Source organism: Nothoprocta perdicaria, unplaced genomic scaffold (assembly GCF_003342845.1).
Source record: "Nothoprocta perdicaria isolate Ctin4 unplaced genomic scaffold, notPer1 scaffold_350, whole genome shotgun sequence".
Classification (NCBI taxonomy): Eukaryota; Metazoa; Chordata; class Aves; order Tinamiformes; family Tinamidae; genus Nothoprocta; species Nothoprocta perdicaria.
This window is the reverse complement of record NW_020455589.1, coordinates 418,885-446,045: the sequence shown is the minus strand read 5'-3', so window position 1 is coordinate 446,045 and position 27,161 is coordinate 418,885. Positions and strand designations below refer to the sequence as shown.

The 27,161-nt window shown below is 51.8% G+C and overlaps 1 protein-coding gene across 1 annotated transcript; it reads right to left on the bottom strand.

The window, feature by feature from the left end:
- Positions 1 to 1,916: 1,916 nt before the first annotated feature.
- Positions 1,917 to 21,782, bottom strand: TMEM86A (transmembrane protein 86A). Its single transcript, XM_026044126.1, has 3 exons — positions 21,739 to 21,782; positions 8,287 to 8,551; positions 1,917 to 4,039 (listed from the first exon to the last, which is right to left on the bottom strand). The coding sequence occupies exons 1-3, from the start codon at positions 21,757 to 21,759 to the stop codon at positions 3,612 to 3,614; spliced, it is 714 nt and encodes a 237-aa protein (XP_025899911.1). The 5' UTR covers positions 21,760 to 21,782; the 3' UTR covers positions 1,917 to 3,611.
- Between the last annotated feature and the right edge of the window lie 5,379 nt (positions 21,783 to 27,161).

Here is a 27,161-nt window from a genome sequence, read left to right as displayed (position 1 = left end):
CCAATCCATAGAAGAATTTTTAACACTATAATACAAGAGTACTTGGGACTTATATAGCACTTTACATCTCCAAAGCGCTGCATGAGTATTAATCCTCACAGCATCTTGCGAGGTAGATTCRTGTGGATATCTCCCTTCTAGCAATGGGATAAGACAGAAGGAGGGCCTGGTCCCCTGATGCTGTGACAYGGCTTTGCTCTGGTTTTCATGCCCATCTACACCAGAGGAAGAGCTGGCTCCAGAAGGAATAAGTGATTTACCCAAGGCCACAAAAGGAGCAAGTGTGGCTAAGAGGCAGGAGAAGGACATAGGAGGACTTTTCCTTTGGGAAGCCAGCACTTTTCCAGGCTGGACTGGGATCACAGTCTCTGCTGAGAAGAGCTTGTCTGCACCCCAGCAAAGAGAGAGGTGCCAGCCACCGAGTTACCACTCTAGAGTTGCCATTTGCTGTGATGGGTTTCTGCTGGCACAGACCCCACAGTTACCGTGATACCAAGCTGAAAACACGCAAGTCTCAGGGACAAACTATGGAATGAGAAAACTTAAAAGAAACACTAAGGAAAAGCCCGGGGATTTTGAACGTGTGTCTGTATTTCCACCGAGGGCAGTGTATTTTCAGCAATCTACTTCAAAAGCACAYGAGAGTTGCTCTTAACCAGTCAGGTTTTCAAATCCCTTCGGTAGGGAGGGGTAAGATGCCATGTATAAAGCACTAAATCCTCTGGCTTTCTCTTTTCCCCCTGCCCTTTCTTCATCTGCGTCGCAGCACTGACATTAGTGGAACTAGCACCAACCACGGCCTGCGAGCAGCGTTGCCTCTTTGACCACGTGGGGAGCTTCACCTGAGCAAAGACGAGGAGGAGCTGTGGGTGGGGGACTGCACAGGAAGGTCCAGAAAGGCCTGGCAGGGCCATGTGCAGGTAAGTGCTCCCCATTTCTTGYCTGCTCCCTTATGAGTTGGAGACTGCCCTCACTGGCAGTAAGGGGAAGTGTTTAACAGCCTGTCAGCAGCCACTCAGTGTTCCTCACGGTTGGTGAAACTCAGAGTTATGTCAAATAGGTGGCTGCAGCAGCTGGTCTCTCCTGGRCAGGAATGATAGTCTCTGGAAAAAGGCATCTGTTCAAGTAATGTGGATTAAGAGGGGAACCGTGGAGCAGGAGTTAGGTGACAAGAGCCTTAGCTGGGGACCTGCGGATCAACCTGGGCCTCTTCCTGGCTTCCTGTGCCTCACGTCCAGGGGCAGCAACGCGAGGATCCGCTCAGCAGGAGGGCAGGTTTCCTGTGAACMCGTGGAAGGGCCTTCCTGGCACATGTACGGTGGTAAAGCAGGACAGCACAGGAAACCAAGATAAAAAAGACTGCAGAAAAGCAACTAGGACATCCTCAGAAAATTGAGGAAGATTGAGGAAGGGAATGGCTCACACTGGCATCTGAACTTGTGAGCTGGGTATCAGCAGACAGCCTCTGCRGCGAGCTGCAGCGCGGGGCTGGCGCCGCGGCCGGGCACGAGTGCCGCTCGTGAACGAAGGCGCCGCGCGGCTTTAGGTGCCCGCGTGGCTATAGGTGCCCGCGCCGGCCGTGTCRCTGCCGCCCTTACACAAGCGCCTCGCAGCGAGGGATTACGCTGCCGCGACTCCTGCRCCCCGCGGCGAGCCCAGCCTCCTCAGCCCTGCCCGAGGAGCAGCAGATGCTCCTGCAGGGCCAGGAYACTTAGCCTAGTTTTGCTGTAACGCTGGCTGGGCTTGCGCTAGTCCGGGAGAGCCCTGGGCAGGCACTGCCTGTTGCACACAGAAGGCATTGGGAATGCAGGGGAGACCTGCTAGGGCTGGAGCCTTCCCTTACCTGCCTCAACCCTGCCATCCCGCCTCACGGAGAGGCGTTCCTGCTCCGCCAGCTGCTCCAGGGATTCAGTGCCAGGCGTTCAGTGGGAATGCGCCAAGCACRCCAGGCCTGGAGACAACAGTGACATCCAACCTGCGAGGACACTCTGGACACTCAATTTGCCCTGCCCAGGTGGGYGTACTGAAGGGCTTGTTGGAGCCATGCGCCTGCTTGTTTGGGCTGGAGGAGGTGCCAGCCCCAGGGAGCCTCCTTCACCCTGCTCAGGGCACTAGTTGCACCTTGAAACGAGCCCGCAGGGAGCACCTCGGGCCCCAGGAATGGTCCCAGGAGCGTGGGCTGAAAGGAACAACGCATTCAAGAAAGTTTCAAGCAGAAAGAGAGCTCACTGTAAGGTATCTTAGGGAAGAGGAAAAATATGATCCCAAATGMACTTGCTTTAGTTAATAGGGCTGCTCCTTTCTATATCTTTTTAAGAAAGTTTTAAGTTGGAAGTAATCCAACTTAAGTTGGGTCAGCATGCGGACAAACAGAGCGGAGAAGGGGGCTGTGAATTAAACTGGCTTTCCCGCCCCCGGGCTTGCACGTTCCTGGTGCCAAARGAAGTGGCAGGCGCTTGGAGCACCAGGAGGCTCCAAGAGCAAGGGCTGCCATGCGGATCACGGACTACTGGTCGGTGAAAGGCAGCAACTGCCTACAGCCAAAATGAGGGCCTTGATTAGCTGCCCTCAGACAGGGGAAACGCTTGTGGGGAGATCTGGGAGCAGTACTGCGAGCAGCAGCGCTGCAAGAGCTTGAGGGGTAAGTAGAGTATTATTTGTGAAAATSCTGAGGAAGAAAGGCATAAAGGATAGATCCCATCTGCCACGTGAAGGAGCCAGAGAGGAGGTGTATTTGTACGATAGCTCCTCAAAGCCCTTCTGCMGCCTTCACAGTTCTTTGCATTCCTGGCACACCTCGGCTGTCACTGGTGGCTGCTRGCACCGTATAACCATGTACATGTGGCACAGGGAGGACACACTGGCCTGGCTACGTGGATTTCCCTGAAATTGCTCCTGCTGCCACATTAGCACAGAGACCCATCCACAGAGGCGCTCCGGAGCCGGGAGGGTGCAACGGAAGCGGCCAGCACCGCCTCGCAGGGCGCCCCTTGCGCCTGCTCCCTGCCGCTGTCCCGCTGTCACCTGGCTCTGCCCGGCCTGGCCCGCGCGCTGTTCTTGCCTCCAAAGCTCAGCCTGCAACTGCCAGTGCTCCTTGTGCTCTGCTTCTGAGCTGCTTCTCAGCAGAGGCTCTGGTAGCTCCACTTTGCTTGCYGAGCTCGCAACGCACTAAAGGAGAGACCAGCTGGAATACCAATTAAATTAATTTTTACCTATTTAACAGAGATGTGGGCCCGTGTGCCCCCTACGAAGGCAAGTCTCCTAGCACAGCGCACTGCCGAACCTCCTCTCCAGCAGCCTCCCTCTTCCCAGATGCTCAGCCTCAGTTTCAGGACTAACAAACGCAGTGCAGTCGTACAGCACTTCCAGAGAGGAACAGTTCAACGAGCAGCTACTGCAGGGACAGTCTAAGCTTCTCGCTGTGGGCTCCACACTGAAGTAAGCAGTACTCAGAGAAAGCCACAGAAAAAAAAGCCCCAAAGGTAACGCTTCAAAGAAGCAAAATCAACATCACCAACGTGCCTAGAGAAATGGAGATCTCTCTCAGGGGTGAATGCAGCTACAACACCTGAGATATAACCCATATTGTCCACAAGCTATTGGCACTACACCTAGTTCCTCTTTCTGAAGTCCTCGTCCTCTCTGCTCTCTACAGCGGACAGTGCAATAAGCATTTGGGCTGCATAGTAAGTGGCCATGATGATGACCCGTGAGTAGGGCACGGGGAAGCAGAACTTGTTGACTGCAATGGTCAGGTCCGACACCATGAAGAGCATGGCGCCAATGCAGGCCGAGAGCTTGGTCCACGTCCAGAGGTCGTTGCAGAGCTGCATGCCGGCCACCGCCCGCCAGCCCATGAAGCCAATCAAGGCGATGTAGACGGCCACCAAGTAGGTGAAGGGGCCCGAGAGGTAGGAGTACAGGAAGGCATAACAGGAGCTGGAAACGAGGCCCATGAGCAGGCCAGCTTTCAGGTCCAAAGGCTTCATGCCGAAGGCCGAGGAGTACAGGATGTGGGTGATGGCGAACATCAGCAGACCTGCAAAGAGGCATCGACAGCAGAGGTGACTGGCAGCCTGCAGCAGCAGGAAGCCTGCAGCTGTGCTGGCTTTCAAATACACAGCAACAGCTACCTGCTTAGATGTCCCTGCAATATTACAAGCCTTACTTGCCTTCAGTGAGAACGTTGCTGAGTGCTGGGCATCGTTTTATGATAAAATCTGCACCTCCCAACAGGGGGTTAGCCTTGGCAGCCAGCTCCTGTCCTAAGGATTTGCCTTGGAGCACAGCTCTGGCAAGATCCAATTGCTTTTGCAGCAACTAAGCTGCTAAAGAAGGACAAAATTTGTTTTTCAGAGGGATCCACCTCCACTGGTTTGGACAGAAGGATRGGTGCTTGGAAGACCAATAATCATCCCCCCTTTAACTACCTGAAGCATTTCGCTCCTGTGCCACTTGTAAAGCAGGAAGGGTGGAATCAGAGCAGGTGAGAATAAAATGGGCAGAGCTTCTGATTCTCTCCAACCCAGAGACCAAGTCTGTTATATTTAGCCACAGACCCCCAGACCACTCACACTGTCACTAAATCTGGCTTCTGCTCCACTTCTGCTTGCAGCCAAGGGAAGCCTTAACTGGAAAGAAGCAGCTGGCATATTTTAGGGGCTGCACCAATGTGACTGGCCAATGATTTTATGGCTATTTGCAAGCTCCAGATGAACCTTAACTGGAAGCAATCAGCAAAAAAAAAAAACGCAGGCTTTCCTCTGTAGGGCAACATCCCTGAGAAACCCCAGTTGTGGGTGTTAGAAGGTCCTGCCTGGGCGTTACTCACTTGCCRCTAATCCATTTCCCAAAAAACACCCAGTGTGTTGGGACAGCTGCTGATTACTAGTCCTCTTGCCCGTTGCACATAACAGGCCCCAACAGGGTCCTCTCTTCCCCAACTCTATGTGGTGCAACTTTAAAGCCACTTTACCCAGGGAGTCTTACTAGTGTGGCCACAAGTTTCTGCACAACTCTAAGACACAAAATCGTGCAAGGATCTGAGGAGCCAAGGGCTCGAGCAGGCCACAGACACAAAATCGTGCAAGGATCTGAGGAGCCAAGGGCTCGAGCAGGCCACTTAATTTTAAGAATGATACTGAGTGTCAAGGGGAGCCACTGAAACCTGATGGTGGCAGATGTTTGTTCTTCATCCATCATAGGCTGAGGCTGCCCCAGGAGAGGGAATTATCTCCTCACCTTTGTGAGGAGGAAATACCAGATCTAACCGAAACCATGAGGTGAGGAAGGAAAGCTGCAGAACGAAGAGGGAAGGGAGGCTGGTTTGCAGGGGGAGACTGGAGAAAATGGATAGCGTGAAGGCAAAGGAAAAGAAAAGCCCAAAAGAGGGCAAGAAGAGGCAGATGTTTTACAGAATTATTAAACACCAGGAGCATAAGAGATTGAAGGAAACCAAGCAGGGATTGAGGATGAGAGCTATGAAAGGTGAAGGAAAGGTTGGAGCTGTGGAGGCAACAGGAGGAAGGTTTCCCACAGTTTCTGCCTCTGTGGCACTGTGTGGAGAGCGCTGAGATGGGGAACTGAGGGATGTGGTGCCCTGGTGCAGGAGGAGGAGGAGGCTGCGCAGCTGCCGAGGAAGGGGCAGCAGGAAGGGGGCCGGGCGGCACGGGACCCGGCACTGCGGCCTCTGCAGGGAAGCGAGAGGGGAGGAAAAGCAGAAGCAGAGAAAGGCCGGGGAGGTTTGTGGTGAGGCTGGACACAMACACAAGAGGCTGCTCCGAGGTCTTCTCATTTGACAGGCACAAAAAAAGCCGGGCGCCAGGRAAACCAGTGCTGACGGTGCAGGGAAGGGGACGTGTCGCTGCTGCGGGGACACGGAGCTGACAGCTGCTGCTCAGCCTGCACCGGGCCCCCATGGCCCAGGCAGGAGATCAGCYCTCCTGCGCTGCCTGCTTCCTTCCCTCCTCTGCTTCCTTCTGGGCCGTGGAGGTGGAAGCAACTAGCCTGGATTTGTGGCCCTGGATTTGTGGTCTCCCCACAAGCCCCGGAGTTTCCCCGCAGGCTGGTGATAACATCTTTTTCCTTAGTCCCTCTCCTGCTCCCTGAATGCATCAATTGTTTCCAGGGGCTTTTTAGCCAAGGAGGTGGGTTTAACACTGTAAATAACCTCTATGTACAGTAAGGCACTACCCAGAAAAGAGCTTGTGGACTGAAGCAACAAAAATGAAAAAAAGTCAAGTGTGTCAGGAGTGGGTTCCCAGGCTCCCACTTCCGTGTAAAATAATGAACAGATGTCCTTTAATAAACTCATTGTCTCAGAAGCTATTCAACTTAGTCCAGTTTCCAGCCCTTTTCTTTTTTTCCATCTTGAAAGCCATAGAAATTGAATAGAAAGTATATTTGGGGTTACTTATTCCCTTGAAAATTGAAATTTCCACAGAGGATGATGTCAAAAATGTGAATGTTTTCAGTGGCCAGCAGTGGCAGCTTGCTGAGATGAAACCGCAGCAGCTGTTCTGCAGGTGGGGTGGCAGCTGAGGTGCAGCGGGGCGTTTGCGGTGCGGCCCGCTGAAACCCGGCGCTGCACCCCAGCGGGGAGGGCAGCAGCTCAGAGCGGGATCAGCAGCAGCAGCAGCAGCTCGGATCCCAGCGGAGCGGGGCAGCCAGGAGACGGCCAGCATAAAGGCGGAGGTTTTCCAAGTGGGAGTTAAGCAAATACTCTCCTTAAATGACAAAGAAGAACGTGTCCAAGTCCCCAACCGAACACTACTTAGTTGTAAGAGGGGACAAAATCCAGGGTTTTTTTTTCCATCTAAAACAACCTGGCAGCAAATTGCTGTGACCTGTCGGCTTTCCTGTATTGCCAGATGGGAGGGGACTGGTTGATCCCAGCTGCAGGGAATAGGGGAAGCTCCACGCTGTCCATGTACAGAAACGGTCCCACTGAGGAGCACGGTGAGAAACTGGGCCCTGAACATTCCTAAGTCACAGCTCAAGACAGAGGGGACAGTGCCCTGAGCGCTGCCTGGGGCTCCTCAGCACCGTACCCAAGACTCAGCTTCTCGGATCCATTCCTCAGGGCCCAGCCTAACCCCTGTCGAAATCAYTAAGAGTTTCTGCGTGGACTTCTAATGAGACTTGGTAAAGCCCTTGGGAAGCAGGATTAAAACCACATTCCAAGTACTTGGCCTTTTGTAGCTGGCATTTCACGCACTTYGCTCTCATAAAGAAAGCAGAGCTCAAGAGAGTCTCAGGATAAAACAAAATACTGACCTCCTGTGACAAGGACGAGAGGAAAACCTTTGACTTTTGGAGCAGACAACTGCACTAATGGGAAAAGCCTCCTCCTCTCATCGCACTTCCCACAGGCTCACCTGGCAGTTAACGGTGGGTGTTCAAGTGAGACCACTCAAACCCAACGTTCAAGTTAACTTCGGCACCAGTGTGGCTACGTGAAAGACTCGACTGCTGTTGATTTCCTATGACAGTCCAAAGCCACTGGGAGCAGTGCTCTAGGCAGGACAATGTGGCCTGAAATCGTTAATCTAAATCGTTGTGTKCTAGTTTGCAAAACAACAAAATAAAATAGATTTGTTTTGCTCTGAGAGACATGGATCTTTCTAAGGAGAAGATGGGCTGTCCTGGTAGGCTTCCCGTGATTCCTTATCATTTACGGGTCTTGCAAAACCAGCTCCTGTTTTTGTAGAACAGGCTGCATGATTCATAGTGATGAACCTGCAAGTAGGACAAGGTTTCTGGTGCTTTGGTTTCTAGCATCCACCTAAGCACTGCTGTCAGACCACAGGCTTGTCTGCCAAAACCAAAAGGGTCCCTTGTGCCTGATCCCTGCTGAGGGGCCTGTGCACCCTGCCTCCCGTTTCAGACCCTGGCAGGACTGACAGATCTCCTGGCAGAGAAGGAGAAGCAAGACACTGCCCATGGCTACACAGGAGCTGCCAAGTGTTTCCGTCTCTTCCCCAGGGACTCTGCCTGTGCCGCTTTCCTGTTCCAGCCACCTGAATCAGCGAGCACGTGTCAGGAAAACAAACCTGCTCCAACCACCCCTCTGATCCCACAGCAGGGACACAAACAAGGTCAGGAGACTCATCCACTGTGTGACTCCTCTAAATGCAATGGATTTTAGTCAAGGGATGAGCACCTCCCACTGCCAGCAGCTTAAGCTGTAAATGAATAAGCAACCACATGGCCCGGCAACTCATTCCTAAATAAAGAATGTGACAGCTGGCCACGGTGGCATCCCTTTGGGACGGATGCCTCACTCACCGTGAATGAAGTAGCCCTGCTCCTGCCAGATGAGAAAGGCATCTCCTACTGCCGAGAATATGAGTCCCGCCAGGATGCGGCTGGCGCTCCGGTGTGCGACTAAGAAGTTGATTCCATGAGCCAGGAGGAAAACCCACAAGCAGAAGATGGGCAGACATTTGATGAGGGCACTGAACCACGAAGGACTGGAAGTTGGCAGCCAGAGGACAAAATAGACACAAGTGGCTTTGAAGAAGGGCACCAGTTTAGGGCCTTCACTCTTCACCTAAAAGAAAAAATAATTAAAAGAAATGGAAATTAATAGGATCATCAGAAGCATCAGGAATGGACAGCACACAAAACTGTCACCTTCCCTTGGAAGTTCCCCTTTCATGTATACTCTTGGCTAGCAACATTTCCACCTTAGAGAAGCTGCTTGAACTTGACCATGATTTCCAACTTAGACCCTTGTGAATGTCTCTGCAGGAAACACCTTTTGGCTGGCAGGCTTGGGGAAATAGAGATGGAGGAAGCTTTAGATACCTTTTCTTTGTGTCATACTGAAAATATTTAAGGAATCGGTCAGTTCTTGGTGGTGGCCCTTCCACATGTGTTTAGACTGATTGCTTTTACACATACCTTTGCTGTAGCTGAGAACATACTGCACTCCCCTAGCCGCAAACAAGTCAGTCAAGGTGCAAATCTTTGTCACAGCTTGGGGAGTGCTCGTGCTTAGCTAGCCACGCATCACCCTGGGGATATAACTGCTCTCATAACCCATTCGCTGTCCTGCCCTGTAGGATCAGCACGTGACTTCAAAACCCACCACATCAGCCTCCAAGGTGGGGATGTCACTTCCTCAGGTGACTAACATTAATGTCAATCACATGTTGTTTTGTTTGGACATTACACTAATCATAGACTATCCCTATTGCAGGAAGCGCTTTGGCTTAGGAGTCTCTTGTGTAAATCCAGACACCAAAACACAGCGTGAGCCCCAGCTACTCACAGCAAAGAAGAGGCAGAAACAGACTCCACAGCCTATCCAAGCTGAGTCTGCTTTTCCCAAATGCCCAGCTGGGACCATCCTAGATGGTAAGATACATACAATGTTCACCTGCTCTCCTGTGACTCTTCTGCCCAAGGGGAAAAATGAAAATCCTCAAGAAAAAATAAGTTACAGTTCTGTTTTGTCCCAGGGTGTAGCTGAGGGCTGGAACAAGGAGCCTCGAAAGGTGATCGCCCGGTGCTCTTGGTGAGCTCCATGGTGGATCTTTCAGGCCGCTTCCTCCTGCAGGGAAGGTGCTGCGGCACCCAGGGGTCCCCTGCAACCAGGGGCTTCTCTCTGCGCTGTCTTTCCTGTGGCCAGGTTAGGGTTACTGCTTAGTTCACAACGGCCTCCCAGTACTGATGGCCAAAGCACCATGCACCAGAGGAGGATACAGGGCAGAGTCTAGGGGCATTGCTGCTGGGGTCACTGTGAAGTCCAGCACAGTTTGGGACATCCACATGTGGGGTGCTGGGCTTGCTTATCTAATACAAGAATCCGTGTACCAAAAACGGGGCAGGAAATCCTGCTCTTTTCTTCCCAGGCCCTTATACCAAGGGATGTGGCGGTGACTCAAAGGCAGCGTCTGCCTTCCTCTCACTGCAGTGTACCTTGGTTCAGAAATGAGGACCAGGTTTCTGTGTCAGGCAAATAGCTCCATGCTCAGTTATTAGGGCCTACGCTCACCAAAATCCAGGGGCTTTTGCAAAGAGAACCTGGGTGAAGCTGGAAAACTGAGACAAGGTAGTAGAGGGTATCCTCATGTGCAGTGTCTAAAAAGGGAGTGCAGTCTCTGAAGCAGAAGGACCACAGATAAAGGTACCTTAGGAAACAGTGCTTTCAAAATTGCTTTTATATCTGATAAAACGTTCCTCAACATATCAGCATTTTCTTACCAGAAAGGTATTTCATTATTCATGAATTCATTATTCATAGGCTATTGCCAACACAATCTTTAAACACCCCATTAAGCAACCAGGCTACATAATTCACTCACYAAAGGACATCAACAAGCTGTTAAGTTTCTTGTATTACATAGGGAGCCAGTCATCAGTCCTCTAGACTGTCCAAATTCATCACCTTTATCCCCTTTTGTTTGCATTTCTTGGGAGAATTCTGACAGCAAATGTCAAGTGAACTTGAAATCAAGTCATAAAAGTTGGGATAATGCTACCTGCACGGGGGATGCCTGGGAGCTGCCAAGTGCCTGTACAGGGAAGAGGGGAGCCTCGCTCCCCACTGCTGTTCTCCCAGACCCAGCTCCCTGCTCTTCCGCAGTGACGTGTCAGCACTTCTGGCAGGATCTCCTCCTTTACCCCAGTAACCACGGAAGCTCCCCAGTGCTCCATAAAGAGCCTGAAATGTGAAATCTTTAATACTTATGACATATATGACTTACATTACTAAAAACTGACAGCATCTGAAGCTGCAGAGAACTGCAGAGTTGGCCGCACTGACGGYGATCTGGTTCTCTGCAACAGTCTCAGCTCAAGTAGCTAGTTTGCCASCTCGGAAGGCAGAGTCTATGCTGAAAGGGCTGAAGTTTGGCTTTGTTTGAAACCCATGACAAGGGCACACTTAGAGCAGACAGGAGAGTATTTGGGTTAATACAAACATGGGAAGTTTTGTTTAAAACCTTGTATTAAAAGAAAACACCTGCTAGGAGCAGTTACCATTACTCGCACAGCTTGCCCTCCCCTGTGAGTGTGCATGAGGAGGCAGGTTTTAATTACACTTGTCATTTTCCCTAGGAACCTTGCTGTCCTGATCATAAGATATACACTTGGGCAGAAAGATTATGTTTGTTTGGCAACCTTGAAATTACCAACTCCTACTGTCTGAACATGAATCTTCCAACCCCAGCTAGCATTACTTTGAAATAATGGTTTGTATTATTTGCACCTAATAAGAACTGAGGATTTCTTCAGGCATAAGGGGTCAGATTCCACCCTCAGTTATTGTCATATAATCTCAGAATTCATGATCTTAAGGTCCTCAGATAAAAATAGCTCCGTAGCACTAGGAAGCCTACATGCCTGACATCATTAGTATTTCATTCCTTTACACCTCCTCAGCAAACATGCTTCAAATGAACTATTTTAAAACATGCCCTTGTCCCTTGCACAGGGGCTCCAAGGAAGCCCTGGGCTGGCTCCAGGCGAAGCGAGTGGCCCGGGAGGGAAGCTGCTTGTGGAGACCAAAGGGCCACGTGGCTGAAGGCCACCATGTGGATGTGGCACTGGGCACCCTTGGGAGGAGTCTCCCAAGGAAAACTGAGGCAACCGAAGGTGAGACGGAGGGATTCTCTCTTTGGACAAGTGGATGGGGCTTGGGAAGAAGCGATGGGGCAACTTGGCACCTGAAGGACACGTTGTGGCTTGCGGAAAGCCAAGCGCATCATCCGTGACTGGACTTGCCTGTACCTCAGGGAAGGGAATGTGGCTGGATAAGTAAATTATATCAAACCACCCATTTCYGCTGCACCTGTGTCCCAAGGAAGGCTTGTGAGGTGTGGATGTTGGAAAAGACAGACACTTGCTGCAGGTGGCAAGGTCTYTTTTTTTGCTAAGGAATATGATTTTCAAGGCTTTAAGTAAGGTTTTGCCATTTTATGATAAATTCTATCTTTTTTTTTATTCCTAATTCTTTTCTTCTTCCACTGCTAATTTACTCTGGGCTAAAATGCAATTTAGGAAACATCTTAAATACAATGCTAAAACAACGTTTGCAATCTTTGACTTTCTAAACTGTGTGTAAGTCAGGACATTTCCTAAATTTTTGTGACTACCAAGTTACTTACAGTCTCTATGAAGTAGTTGCTGTAGGTGCTATAAAACCACTTGCTCTGTATTTGTGGATTTACAGCGAAAATACCAATGTAAATTATCTGGTTTGATGGCTTGTGCCTGCAAAACCCAACCATCTCTATGGGGTAGAGATCTGGATGATCCTCCATCTCCTGCAGAGATGATCTGGAGGAGCTTCTCTTCTGCTTCTCAGCAGCACCGGTACCTCTGCAGCATCACCCTGATGGAAATGAGAAGCTTCTCTATGAGCAAATGAACAAAGGGGCATAACAGGATGGACTGAAAGTAGGATAGAAAAAATTTAGCTGGCACATGGAGACATCTTGCTCTKGAGGTGCAGAAAAATGGCATGAGGTTTTTGCTTCAAAATGATAAAGCTGAAGACAGTTTGCTCTTCGTAAATCTTGCTCTGGCCCCAGGAAACACCACAGGGCACCAAATAACACCCTTCTCTCTGCAGACCCCCTAGATCCACCTGCAGAAAACACGTGCATAACTTCTTGCAGACAAGAAGGCAAATGTGGCTCTTAGCAAGGCACTCACTGTGCTCTGCCCTGTCTCAGTCGCAGAGGGAGAACTTGGGCTGGGGGCTGGATGGCACCATTAGGACCTAGGACGTATGAAACATGCGACTGGCTCTAACTGAAGAGCACCTGGGAACTGACCCAATGCCCCMTAAGGCTACGGCTACAGAAACCCCATCTTCACACTTGACCAAAATGGTGTGAGAGAGAGGAGTAACTCGTGTGTCCCCAGATGCTGCCCAGAGGTGGCTGGTTCTCGCGGGCCTCCCCAGCTCCTCAGCCCTGCCGAGCAGAGGAGAAGGCAGCAGAGCTGCACAGCTCCCAGCCACCGACCCACGGCCAAAGCAGCCCCCTCCCAGGCTTGCTCACACGCCCCATGCCGGCTCGTGCAGTGCAGCGTCGAGCTCTCTGGCTGTGCACACACTCAAACAGAGGTAGGCGGGTGCTTGTTTAAGGCAGGGCTTCAGGTGTGTGCGTTATACAGAAGGCTCAGCACCCAAATGCACCATTTAAATTTTCTTTCCTCTTTCTCCTGTTACTTCTTGGGATAACTTCCCTCCAGAAAAATGCTTAGTCTTGCATTAAGAACCRCATGGCTTTTTCAAGCGCAATGGACGTTTTCAGCTACAAATAAACATATAGGTGCTTAGGTGTTAAAAAGGACTTGCCTTTTTAAGCACTCTCTACGGCAGACTGGGAGGAACGCCCTGTGGCATTTGGGGGCCTTACCTGGCCATGGATCAGAGCCCCAGCAGCCACTCTGAGTGCCCAGCTCTCTATCCCTCCTGGGCAGCTCGCGRAGCAGATGGATGAGATGGAAAGACTCTGTCCCATTAGGCATTTTGCTCTGTGGGGCTGCTAAAGAGCTTGGCTGGTTGGGACAGCCCTAACTGTGGCCTCCTTGGGGGCACTTTGCCTTGGCCACTGCTCTCTTGCAGGAGTGAACCTGCTCCTGGGGGAGAGCTGACACCTTTCAGCAAGAAAGGCATTGGCTCATCCGTGCCCCAAGCTGCTCCCTACTGAAACTCTGAGGAAAAGCACTTGTTTATGGAGAGTGAAGAGACTTACTGAACCAGCTGATCAGGCTGCCTGAACTACTGTGTTAGTGCAACATATTTGTGCAACCTAGGACTTAATAGGAGGGCTTGTTTGTGTTGGAGATGCCACTGGTCAGGCATCCAGGGCAGATGTCTCATCAACAGCCTCAACTTGCTGCAGAAAATTGAGAAAGACCTGGATCCTCATCTGCCTGCACAAGTGATAGATAAACCCTCTCCTATCAAGTGGAGACAAGACTGCAGAGGCACCATCTGAAACAGGCTTGTAAAATAGCTAATAAATCACCAGTGGCAGGTGGTTGCCTTTGGGAAGACACGTGTGCTGGCAATGGGCTGCTCGGTGCCATGGGGTTTCTGACACATGCTGAGAGTGGCCCCGTCTGCGGGCTTTGTGCAGCTCCTGGTGCAGCTCGGGGCTCTGGGCCTGGCTCAGGGCTGTGCGGAGAGGCYGGGCTCGTGCTTGGTGTCCAGCCTGGCCTGTTCGTGAGCAGCCAGGAACGGCGGCTTGGGCTGCTCGGAGAGTTTCCATCACTCGGCACGGGCTGGATGCTCCCCGCCTGCACAAGGACCATCCTCCCAGCCCTGCTAAGGCAGCTCCGGCACCACCAGGGAAATGGGGGTCTCTAGGAGTCCTCCTGCAAGCCAGGTCTCATTCCCTTGGCCTCTCTTGTCACTCCAAAGGCCCGAACAGTCTCTTCCTGCCCCCGACTCAACCGCAGTGCGCCCCATTAAACAGTTTAGCTGCTGCCATGCTTCAGCTTTGCTCCACTAGAGACTGAGACGGAGCCAACAGCGAGAAATACCTGACTTGTTGTTCATTTTTTCTTCTTTTAAAGAGCAAGTTGTGGCTATCTGCCAGACAAAGATACAATTAAACATTTGGCACAGGCCCTCGCAGTCCTTGGGTGGTGAGCTCAGATATATTGCTGCAGAGTTCTTGGCATCAGAAGAGTCGCCCTTCAGTGAAGGCATAAGGGGGCAAGGGGTAGGCGAGGATTAATTAACCTGGCATCTAAAAAGGGCCCCTGCCCAGGGCCAGACCCCTGCGCAGCTGGGGTCTGACATGGGATCCACAACAAAAGCTTCATTTGGAAGCCAGACTCCTGCCTCGTCAGCAGTCCCGTCACCATGCAGCCTCCCTCCACATTAAGCGCGAGGGCTACGCTGAGGTCAAGCTCTTCCAGGCGGGTGTCTCTGCCRGGTGCGGGCAGGAGGGGCGCAATGGGGAGCAGTGCCTGCCCTGCAGCCGCAGCACGGGCGCCTGAGCCTGCTGCCCCACAGCGGGGCAGCCTGCGCGGTGAGTCGGCTGCGTTTGCAAGGGCTGCGATGTAAAATAGCACCAACCCCAGGCTGGCTATATGCCTTTTTTGTGATGGTTTCTTTTGTTTGGCTTTGGTTTGCTTTTTACCTTAAGTCAGACGTCGTCCTGTTTATCGGACTGGTGCAGAGCCACAAGCAGGGCTGTTTTAAAACCTTTGTTTAACCCATGGTGGAAATGACTGATTGTCTCTCGGCAGCAGCGCTACAGCTGTCAGCAGTACCRGGGATTGCGAAGCCTCAGGGTGTGCTCAGCAACATCCCCTTGCCAGGGGTCAGCACTGCTAACCAGCCACAAATTCAGACATCTCTGCAGGGCTGAGGGAGCCGRCACAGACCAGTGTTTCAGGATATCCACTGGCTTGCAGAGAAGTGGGCAAGAAAAAAACATTTGCTTGCAGTCATCTTCTATCAGAGCAAAGAGGGCTTTTCCCTCCCGGCACTCCAGATACTCCTTTCTGTATGGCAGAAAGCAAATCACTTCAAACATTTCTTTTGCTGGACTGCTCACAAAAGAAGCCCTCGCAGAGGTTTCAAAACCCCAAGCACACTGGGTCTGCCCTTTCCCTTGGCTCACGAGCGCTGTCGGGCTGAGGGTACGCAGCCTTCCCCGGCGCACAGCGGCCACCAGGGCCTTGTGCGGTGAGGCCACACGGGGCCACCTTCCCGCTGATCCTGCTGATGCTGCCCCCGTCCCCACAGACCCCAGGGGCTCCCAGGAAACCCTAGAGAGCTCCAGGGACGAAGCAGTGTCCTGCAATACTCAGACACGGGTCTCTCCCATAGGGGAAGGGGCAGCTACTTGGGGGGGTGGCTGTGGAGGGCAGGGAGGCTGGCAGCTCCGCACATCAGACGGGTGCTGTGCGAGTCCTTGTGAGGCTGCAAGACCAGCAGCATCTGGCGACAGCGAGCGGGAAGTGCCGGGAAGCCCCACGGCACCAGCACYGCTCCTCTGGCCTAACACGGGGCTGAGGCAACGGCCCCATCTGCCTATCACCACCYGCAGGCAGAAAGCTTGGGAAGCGCTGGTGTTCAGAAAATTAGGAAGGAAAATAACAATGCACTCCAGCAAGGATGGGTATTTCCACAGCTGTCACTTTAGTTCCTTATAAAAAAGTGTCAGGTCTCCTCATTTTGTAACAGGAGCAACTTGCTTTAAGAGAGCATGTTGTAGGGTCAGAGTATGACAGTGGAGCACAGATTTTACTTCCAGTATTTATTGCTGTGCCAAGACTTTGTGGCCTGAACAGGACAGTACCAGGCACAAATACCATGCAAAGGAAGGGGACTTTCACAGCCAAGAAACTACAGTCAGCTTCACTGGACTTTCCAAGCCAGTCTCAGCAAAGCAGGGGCAGCTGCTGGTGGGCAGGGGCAAACACTGCAAATGCACAAAGCACCAACCTGGGCACTCACCCCACAGCAGAAAGGCCTCGCTTGCAATAGCCCTGCTGCAACCAGGCTGCGGGTGCAAACGGGGCCTGCGCTCACAAACACGTGTGCAGCTGCTTACCAGGGTTGTGCCCTTCAGATCAAGGGTGCAAGTCCGTGCATGCATGGAGCAATAGCCAACAGAAAACCCTGGAAGATTCACAAACATCGATTAACTGATAAGCTTGTCAGCATACTCTTTTTTGCCAGGGTTGCATAGAAAAGCCATGTAACTTATTTAGTTCCTCTTGCAAGGGGGCACGTCAGGCTCCATATCCAAGCACACCGCCACGATAAAACCAAAAGTCACAAGCAAATAGGGAATGCAGGGCCAAGCTCCTGGCTTAGCTCTCATCTGGTATAGGCCAGCTCTACTGAAGACATGGGGGATAGAGTGACTTGCATAAGGCTGAGGATGTGCCCATGTGCCTCATGGGTGCTGAAAGACGTGCAGCTGCTTCAGCCTTAAGTGACACTTGGAGGTACCTGCCACTACCATAAATGCAGTCAGTTTGAAACAGAGATCCAATGCCTGTTGACAACTGCCACCAAGGGGTCTCCAAAAYTGCTCTCACGTGCGGGGCAAAAAATGAAAGCTCAACATTCAAACTTGACAAAAGCCCCGGGACCACTTCAGTAACGTGGCTCAGCTAATCTCCCCTGGCTCTATATGTTTCACAGAACGGTAGAGAAGTTACCTTTGGGGAGAAATCCAGCCTGCTGGCAGAAACGAGGTGCTTTCATTAGCTCGCCAAAAGGTGCAATGAAAATAGCCACCATTCTCATTATGGGCAGATTTGCAACAGGGATCAGTTTGCATGACTCCTCTCACCCAGATTTTTCATAGCAGAGAATCAGTCTGCAGCATTAAAGCTAACACAAGACCCTAATCGCATGTGTCCAGAGAGAAATTGCACCCTAGGTAACTCCTGGTCTGCAGTGTGAGCCCCCAGGATCTTCAAGACGTGCATCAATGAGGTATGCAAGGCAGGAGAGCTCTCAGCCAGCCCACCTACCRCCCGTCAGCTCTGGTGGCATCTAATCATCTCCTCCCTCAGCTCCTCGTTACCTGGATACTCGTTCAAGTTCAGCATCACATGGAGAGATGCTGCAGGCCAACACGCTCATCATCTAGAAATCTGCCATTAGCTGAAATGCTCCTCAGATTATGGCACGGCAAGCAATAGATACAGAAAGGGCACACGTGGGCTAGAAGCAGTATCTGTCACCTTCATTTCAGGCATGCCGCAGTAAGGAAAGCCCACATCCCTCCAGTAATTAGAAATTTGCTGGCCATTTATGTGAGGAGAAGGGCAGTAGAAATAGTGAGTGCTCTGCAGTATCCACTGAGGCCCGGGGTGGGAGGAGGATTATGTAACTAATGATCTTGTATCTGTTTGAGAGTTTCCACATGTTAATAGAAGATGGGTACCAAATGCCACTTTTTCCTAAGAGTCTAATTTCACTGGAGTTATTATTTCTACAGTATTATGCAGTTACCCACACAGAAAGATAACTTTGGCTTCTGTCACACTCTGTGTATTTTGGATATAGATAGTTGAGTAGGAAAAGAGAATAGAACTGTACCTCTATTAAAATGGATTATGTGCAAGGCTTCTGAACCAGACCCATAATCTTAATGCAGAGCACACTTGGAACAACAGGCATGTGAGACTTGAGCAATACAGCTGAGTTAATGAAGCCTTTAATTTACAGCACCCTCTGCAACTGGGATGAGCACTAACTGCTCGGCATGGCCGCACTAGGACRGGGAAGAGCATTCCGAGATGCCCGCGCTTGGGGCCCTTCAGGCTCAGTTACCCCTACCCAAGACCAGCCTCTCTTAGCAACAACACCAAAGAATGGCACTGTCATAGTATCAACATGTTAAAACATGTTAAAAAAATAAGTAATGGCCGTAGCACTGCTCTGAGCTCTAACTGGCATACGTCAGCACAGGTTTTTGCTCAGTAAGGCAATAATGCAGAATCTCTAAGCGGTGCAAATTACAGCAGGGTCTCTGTGCTCATCTGCATCAGCACCATTTGGACCTGCTTCAGACACCTTTGGGTATTTCAAATGATACTTACCCAGTTTTCCGTCTCTGTTCAGCACTTGTTACCAATGAGTAATTTTCCACATCATGTCTTTGCCGGGTCTTGGCCCAGTTTTTGTAAGTGACCTTCATACTCCCCCATGGTGACATCTTGCATTCACTCATGTGTTGCAGAGGGCTGACAAGGGCTGTTTCTGGGCTGCTTCCCACCTGCGGGGGTGAAGGGCTGAGGGCTTCACTTGCTCAGCACTGCCAAACCACCTTTTCTCTCCCCTCCTCAGCTCCCTCCACTCTCCTCAAGGTGACGTGTGAACCTTTCTACTTTAAAGCTTAGCCTTAGCTTCAGGGGAAAACAAGGGTCCTTTTGAATGTGTAGAATTATAGAGATACAGAGTAACTGCCTGTCTTTAGGCTCATCTCATTCTCCGCACAGAGAAAATAAATACGACAAAAACAAGGCAGTCTCAGGAGGAACTTCTATTAAGGCTAGATCAATGGTAACTGTACAAGAAGGGAATGAAACCTCACATATCCATGAAGCAAATGCACTGCTAATAGCATTGCTCTCCAGCTGCAGGCTTTCAGACCGCCCTGCTCTGTGTGGAAAAAAACAGCTCTTATTTCAAATCCAGCAGCTTCCCCTTTGTGCTTTTCCCCTTCCCCACAACCATCTCCCACGTTGTATCCTCTCCCCTGACATGGGCTGGGGCATTCGTCCCACACACGCACGCAGGTTTTGGGCTCCTCTCAGCCCCACCAACTTTCCCAACCTGCTGCAAGGCAGGGGTGCTCAGAGCCACCACACTGCTCGCCTCTGCAGCAGAACAGCAGGAGACAGTGAGGAGACAGCAGAGATTAATATGGGGCTCATTCACAGGAATGCTTTAGCAATACCAGGAACCATTCTCGAGCAGGATGCTCCTGTTTGTCTGTGAGGAGAAGCAATGAAAGCTGCCTGCAAGGTCACTTCCAGCCAGAACAGGCACTGCTCACCAGCTGGAGCGGGACCTGCAGGCACACGAATCCTCCGTCACCGCCAAGCGCCACACCAGTCTGGGCTCTGGTAGCAGCAGGACTCCAGACCTTCATCCCAGGACAAAGGCTAGCTCTGTGCGAGGAGCTGAGCTCTGTCCTCGAGGCCATGTGGGCACACTGCGTCCCCCAGCTACCATGCCCCTCTGGCAGCCCACGCTACCAAGCAGGCTCAGCCATCTGTCCCCCTGGAGCTGCCTCTCCCTGCTCTCTGCCTCCTGCAGGGTTTCTTCCAGCAGACCTACAGCTCGGTGCTTTGGGTAAACTGCTACATTGCTTCTACAACTGTCTTAAAGAAGAGAAGTAGGGAGGCCACAGGAAACCACGTTGCATCCAAGTAGGCACAGCCATCTCCTGCACTCATGTACCAAGACTGTAGGCTTGAAAATTGGAAGAAAAATCATGTTGCTCTCAGTTGTGCATTTCTAGCATCTTCTACCCTGAGGCTGATGCTGCAAGATACAGGGAAGGGACTTGCACTGTAGATAAATGAATGACTAACTTGGTGCTGTCCCCAAAGATAGCATCCCCAGCAGAAGTCGTAGCAGAGATAGCCCCGCTGTCCCCAAACACCTGCTCTGGGTAGGCAGCACGAGGCGCTGCAGCACAGAGATAGCCCCAGCAGCGAGGGCGGCCCCAGATTGCTCCCTTTGGTGCTCCCTCGGCGAGCGACGTGCCAGAGGAGCCCCGCAGCCATGGGGCTGCCCTGCTTCTTGCCCCACACGGCTCCGGCTGGCAGCACCACCAGGCAGCACCCTGCACGGCTTGCAAGGGAAAGCGCTCTGCAAAGGCTGCTGCAAAGAGCTGCTCCTTGGGGGACCATGAGCTCTCCGGAGGGCCAGGGTAGCGCTTGCTGAAGCCATTCCCTCCACTTCCACAGCCATGGGAAACAACCTGCCACAGGCCCTAGTGTCATCAGCCCTCCAGCCCTGCACAGGYTTCATGCCTTTGGGATTAAGCTAGAGCAGAAACATGTTGTTACACACCATAAAGCACCAGCAAAGCAAGCACTCGTTTGGGTTGCCCAAATTACCTCCCTGAGCTGTAATTCCTGCTGCAGGTACAGCTTCATGTCCCAACTATGCACACCTTTCCCAGCACATAGCTGGGCTTTAGGCACTTGCTCAATTCTTGGTTGAAATGCACTCCGCAAAACTACCCCAGTCCACTGGCCTTAGGAGCCAAGTACTGTTTCTTTTGAATTATGAAACAAATTCTGCCAGTTGACAACCCAATCCAACATTGCCCTAGCACAAGATTTCGCTTCTCAAGTACCAGCATTAAAATCACTGTAATGAGGACCATTACTTGAGGATGGATTTAGCTTAGTGAACAGCAGCACAAAGATATTAAACCTCCTCCTTTGCTTATGAAGAGCATGAGGCGAGCGAAAAAAAAAAAAAAAGTGCAGTCATTCCCATGATATAATTTATAAGCTATTTCTCTCTGTCTCTAAAGATAAAAATCACCCCCAAGCTGCTGCTGAACTTACCAGCTACATGTTAATGACTGGAGGGAAGATTAATCTGGAGGAGCAGATGATACAAGYTGTTGTGCAGAACTAGCTACAAAAATCCAAAGTTTTGAGCCTTGGCTTTGGGAGTTAGGGAGTGGAGAAGGACGGAATTTCTACCTGTGGGGAAAAGCGCAGCCCGGAGGAGCTGTTAACCAAAATACCTCACAACAGGACGGCAATGAACCTGCAGGGACAGCAGGACGYGGGCGACTGGTGTTCAGCGCTGCAGCCGAGGCAACTTTTGCCACCGACACTTGGCTGTTGGCACAGCGCACGCTGCTCCCCCGGCCTCTTCTCCCCCGTCCATCCCGGTCTGGAACGGGCACGGCGCGAAGCGGGGTGTCCACCGCGCGGCTCGTGCTGTGCCCCGCGCCGGGCTCGGCGCCCCGCGCCCGCCGCTGCCCACGGCCGCGCGCGGGCGATGGGAGCGAGAGCGGCTGCCCGCGGCGCGCTGCCGCCTCCCGGCCAGCCCGAGCTGTCAGCGGCGCTAACGGGAGCGCCGGCGAGCCGGCATCCCGGGCGGCCGCGCCGCTGCGCCGGGGGGCGCAACATGGCGCCGGGGGGCTGCGCCCGCGCCGCCAACGGCCGCCAACGGCCGCCAACGGCTCCGGGGGCGGTGGGGGCAACGGCCCCGGAGCGCGGGCGTAACGGCTGCGCCCCGCGCGCCGCCCGGCCGGCACTCACCACGGTGACAGGGGACACCATGTCTGCGGCGGTCGCCGTGTGTCTGCGTGCCTCGGGCCGCCCGCTCGCGCTGTCAGCCGCGCTGCCCGCGCTGCCGCCGCCGCCTCCCCGGCCTGCCCGGCCGCTCGCTTGGGGTGTGTGGTTTGTTTGGTTATTTTTTTTTGTTTTTTTTTTTTTTCTCTTCACCGCGCAGTGACGTCACGGGAGGAGGGGGCGCTGCGGGGAGCGGGGCGGGGCGCTGCTGGCCACGCCCCCGCGCGTGGGGGGGGGCGGGGCGGGGGCGGCCGGGGGCAAATGGCGGCACGGGGCGCGGGCTGGGGGCTAAATGGCGGCCGTTGGCGACCGTTGGTGGCCGTTGTGTCCCCGCGGGCTCCGCCTCGCTGTGGCCGCTATCCTGGCACTCTCCCCTGCGCTCCCGGGAGTGTCTAACCTTGGCCATGGGGCTGAGCCCCTCTCCTGCCCCAGGGCCTCGAGCCTCGGGTGCTGCTGGGCCCGCTAAGGCCGAGGTGCTGTCCTCTGCTCAGCGCCTCGGCGCGAAGGCCCTGCAGCCTGCGGCACCCTGCGTGTGGGCATCGCGGCTCTGCAGCCCCTGGCCCCTGTCACCCAGCGCCCTGGCGTTGCGGTTGGCAGGTGTTCGGCAGGCCGCACCATGAGGCTGCCAGGTCTCACCCCACACCTCGCCTTCCCTTTGGGAAGTGACCATCCTCCTGGAGGAGCCAACGACGACGTCTCTGCTGTGTTGGCTGGGTAGCGGCACGAGGTAAGGCCCAGAAGCAGCAGCCCGAGGTAGGGCGCTGACTGCGGCAGCGGCACGTGCCACCRTGCAGCCCTGCCAGGTAGCGACATCGCAGCCGCTCTCTGGCCTTTGCCCCTGCGTGCAGAGCTGCTGCTGTCGGTGCCAGGTCCCAGCGGCAGCACCAGGCCCCGGGTAGCAAAGTCCCGTGTCCTTGTGCTCTCCTCGGGCGTCCTGCCATTCCTTTGTCCTCCTGGGCTCTTCACCTGCTCCCTGAACAGACCTCTCTGAGTCTCCCATTCCTGTGCTTCCTGCTGGCCCCCTGCTCTGCTTTCCCCTGGTCAGGAGCTCCTGCAGCTCTGTGGCCAGCCCTCTGGATGCTTCCAACCTCTGCCTCCTCAGTGCACTGCRCAAGTGCCCCTGAAGGCAGTTTCACTGCTCAGCTGGTGGCAGAGGCTGTTTTCCTGGCTGCAGGTGTCCCTGTGTGACCTAGGAGCAGGTCCCCGCCTGCCCTCTTCCTCCCCGCTCCCATCCTTGTGCCAGGCTCCCTGAAAGGCTGCAAAAATGCAGGTATCACCACAAAGCCGAGGCCGGGAGTGCATAACCAAGGCAGAAGGTGGCAAATTAGAGTGACCCTGGGACTACCTTCAATCTATTTTTACTTTGGGGATTAATATTTAAGGATGCAGGAAGCTGCTCTGCATGTAATATCATCTTGCTCAAAAGTTTTGCTCCGCAGCAAAACAAATAGGTACTTAAATAGAAGATGACTAAGTAATTTGCTATTTGCAGTCTGAGCAAAGGTTGTGTTCAGTATTTATCACGTCAAGGGAACATTTTCTTCTATAAATTAAAAAAAAAGTGTGAATCTTTTGCAATCTTTGTGCAATAGATTAGTATCATGTTTCTGAGGACATACGGTAAGCAAACAGCAGCTCTGGGTTTGTGCAGTGGTAACCCAAGTTACATCAATAGAGCCGTGTAAATAGGGAGAGGGCAGYGTGTGACCCATCACCATCTGATGCACCTGGGATGTGCACTGAAGCCTTTGCATTATTTGCCAATCTGAGGATTTCCACCAGAAAAAGAAGCTGCAAATCTGCCCTATCAGATCAGGGTGTCACTGGAGTGAAATAATATGTGACAAATAAATCTGAATGAGATGAGAGGGAATGGTTCTGCCCACAGCAAAACAACTTGTGTCATAGCCAACGTATTGAGTGCTGTTCTTGCAATTTCAGCTAAAATAGTCCACAGGGCAATAACAGCTCAGTGTGGCTGTAAAGAGTAGATCTTTCCCTCTTCAAAGAGCCAGGTGAATGAGATGGTAGGAAGAAATCTCAGCCTTTCACAACAAAGGTTTTGCCCTGGTGAAGTCAAGGGCAGTGCTCTCTATCTGGAGACACACAGGGAAACAGAGCTAGAGGTATTTAGATATTAAAAGATGTGGTTAATTTGATACCATATGGGATTTTCAGGAGGACTGATGGATTCTCAGAACTTGGGTTCCTAATTGCTCTTGAAAATCCTTTGAGGCACTTGATTACGTCTGGGCATCTAAATACCTCTGAACAAAATCTACTCTGTGACCCTCAGCCGACTCTTCCTCTGCTTATCCCGGCCCTCCCTGAAGGAGGAGCCGGGCAGCACGGTGAGGGGCTGCGTGTACCCATCACTTTGCACTTAAATGGCCTTCTGCTGCTCCAAAGCTGGGGATGCCGTGCGCAGCTATACACTGATTGATACTTTGTCTAATGCAAGATTTGCCTTCACTGCTTGCTAGCTGAAGCTTACCTGGTCTAGCAAATCAAGACCCTCTGTGTCATTTATCCAAGCCTTCAAAATAAATTAATGTTTTGATGTTGTTACTAGCGTGAAGAAACCTGCCAGAAATAGAGTTTTGTGCGTGCTCCAACTCTCCCATTTCAGACTGGGAAACTGTTAGTTTCCCTTCACGGAGGAAGTTTTGACCCTTTCTGAGTTCCTGACAGCTGCCTCTCACAAATATTTGAATAATAGAGAGTCACAGGACATTGTCCATTACTCCAGAGTCAAAATAAGTGCTACATCAAAGATAGGTTATTTCCCTTAAGATAGGGGTACCCTGGAGTAAAACCTAGCAGTTTGGAAATAACAATGACATTTTACGTTGTACCCAAAAGGGAGCAGGCTAAGAACAGGTCCCAGCCCACTCCCACTGCAACAACAGTGCCCCAAGCAGCATGTAAAACAGGTAGAAGGTATAGAAATACAGGGTACAAATTTCATGTAATTAAATTTAGTCTTAGTGCTTGCCATGCTTCACCCCCACCGCTTTCTTCCTCCTTTAATTTTTTCCTCTTGTTGTTSTTGTTGTTCCACTGCCTAGATTCCTCCCTGGCAGTCCCCTCTCCTGATTAGCCTAGGCAGGAGATCTCTCTCATGTGGCTCATCAATCACAGCATTTTGTTCTGACAAACAACAACTCGGGAGGTTTAGAAAAAAGAGCTTTAATTTTAGGGGAGGATGGGGGGGAGTTATTTTTAACTCACCTTCTGTAGGCAAACAGGGAGCAGCAATAATGTGAGCATAAATTTAGGATGGTTGGGTATCACAGAAAAGTGGCAAGTATCTCTGTATGCAGTACCTGAAAGTGATTCTGAGAATGATTCCCGGGAGCAGCGTAGGTGCAGTGGATTTGTCCCCCATGGATTTCCCAGGAGTGCCCGTTTTGTCACAGCTGTCTCTGTTTACGCCTGTTTCTGGTTTGCGTGGATATTGCTGTGCCAGTACCCAATACTGTCTGTGCAGGAATCTGTTTTCATATTGGCGCATCTGACGGCTCAGAAACACTGAGCTGCTTCCTTTTTATACAAATTGACTTCATGAAGCCTCGGTAAACACAGAAATTGCCTTTGCTTCCCTCATGATGACGGTTCCCCTAATGATGATGGAAGCAGAGGGGCAAATAAACCCGGATTCCCCACTGATGTAGGGACGGGCAGGAGCCGCCGTCACAGCATCACATTGGGGCCGGCTGCGAATCCTATCGCTGCTTGATCAGCATCTGCCCTTTGCATATCCAGCAGCAGCTCTGCTGTTACTCAATGGGGAATTATCTTCTTCCTTAGTACTATTGTTCTCCTTTCCTCTTTCCTAAGCAGTTCTCATTTACTCAGCTGCCTGCCTGCTCTTCCCATTATCTATCTGTTCCTGCAAGCCTCCTAGCAATAGAGTACTTAAATAGAGACTTCAGAGCTGGCGTTGCAGGGAAATGAAGGCAAGGCATTATGAAGAGACAACGTGTTGCCTGTTTATAGACCTCGTACTTGGAAGTTTTCTTCCTGGACATGAAGTCAGTTTACTCTGTGGGCCTAATCAATGCTCTGTGTGTGTGTTTGTGTGTGGAAAATGTAATGGTTGTGGAGATGAGCTCGTGTATAGAGAAGCAGGATGCAAGTTGTAGGTCTGTTGTGAGACTTCCCTTGTTTATGATTAGATTATATTTTAGTAACCCATCAAATAGCCATCACCTAGCTGAAAAGATAAATTGGTAAGGAAAAGATTTTTTTTGTCAGTATTATTCTCTATAGCATGGAAGTTAATCATAAAATCTGTATTTTCTTCAATTTATGCCTCTCTCCTATCCTTTAAAGCTATGACAAACATGTAACGAGTTAAAAGGGATTGGGAAGGATTAAATTTAAGCTCTTAATTAAAGCAAATAACCCGGAGCAGCCTACCTCAACTAAAATTCTGATACACAGAATCACAAGGTGGTTAAGGTTGGAAGGGACCTCTAGAGATCATCAAGTCCAACCCCCTGCTCCAGCAGGGACACCTAAAGTATGGGGCACAGGGGCAGCATCCAGGTGGGTTTGGAGGATCTCCAGAGAAGGAGACTCCACAACCTTCCTGGGCAGCCTGTTCCAGCGCTCTGTCACCCCCGGGGTAAAGAAGTTCTTCATCCAGGAGATGCTTCATTCCCTTAATCTGGACCCTCTTAAGCTGGACCCTCTCTAGAAGCTCCATGTTCCTCTTGTCCCAGGTAGCCCAGAACTGCACACAGTATTCCAGGTGAGGCCTCACCAGAGCTGAGTACAGGGGCAGGATCCCTTCCCTGTCCTGCTGGCAACGTCCTCCTGATGCAGGCCAGGATCCCATCGGCCTTCTTGGCCACGAGGGCACTGCTGCCTCATGGTTAACTTGGTGTCAACCAGGACTCCCAGGTCCCTCTCTGTGGRRCTGCTCTCCAGCAGGTCAGCCCCTAATCTGTACTGCTGCCTGGGGTTATTCCTGCCCAGGTGCAGGGCCCTGCACTTGTCCTTATTGAACCTCATGAGGTTCCTCTCTRCCCAACTCTCCAGCTTGTCCAGGTCCCTCTGSATGGCAGCACAGCCCTCTGGAGTGTCAGCCACTCCCCCAATTTGATATTGTTTGCAAACTTGCTCAAGGTGCACCTGATTCCACATTGACTTCTGCTTCTCACCCAGGTGCCTGACTTTCCAGTTTAAGGCCCCTTGCCGAAATAAGCTCTGATTTACATAGTGATTGACTGAGGTATCATATGTTTCTGTACAGCTAATAGCTACTGTGTTGCAACATGCACAAAAAGAGAGGTGAAGGTATGTCCTGGGAAACATCAACAGATGATTTATAGTAAAAGCTATGATGCAATAAAATTGTGAGCTTTCCAAACTGAGTATTGGTA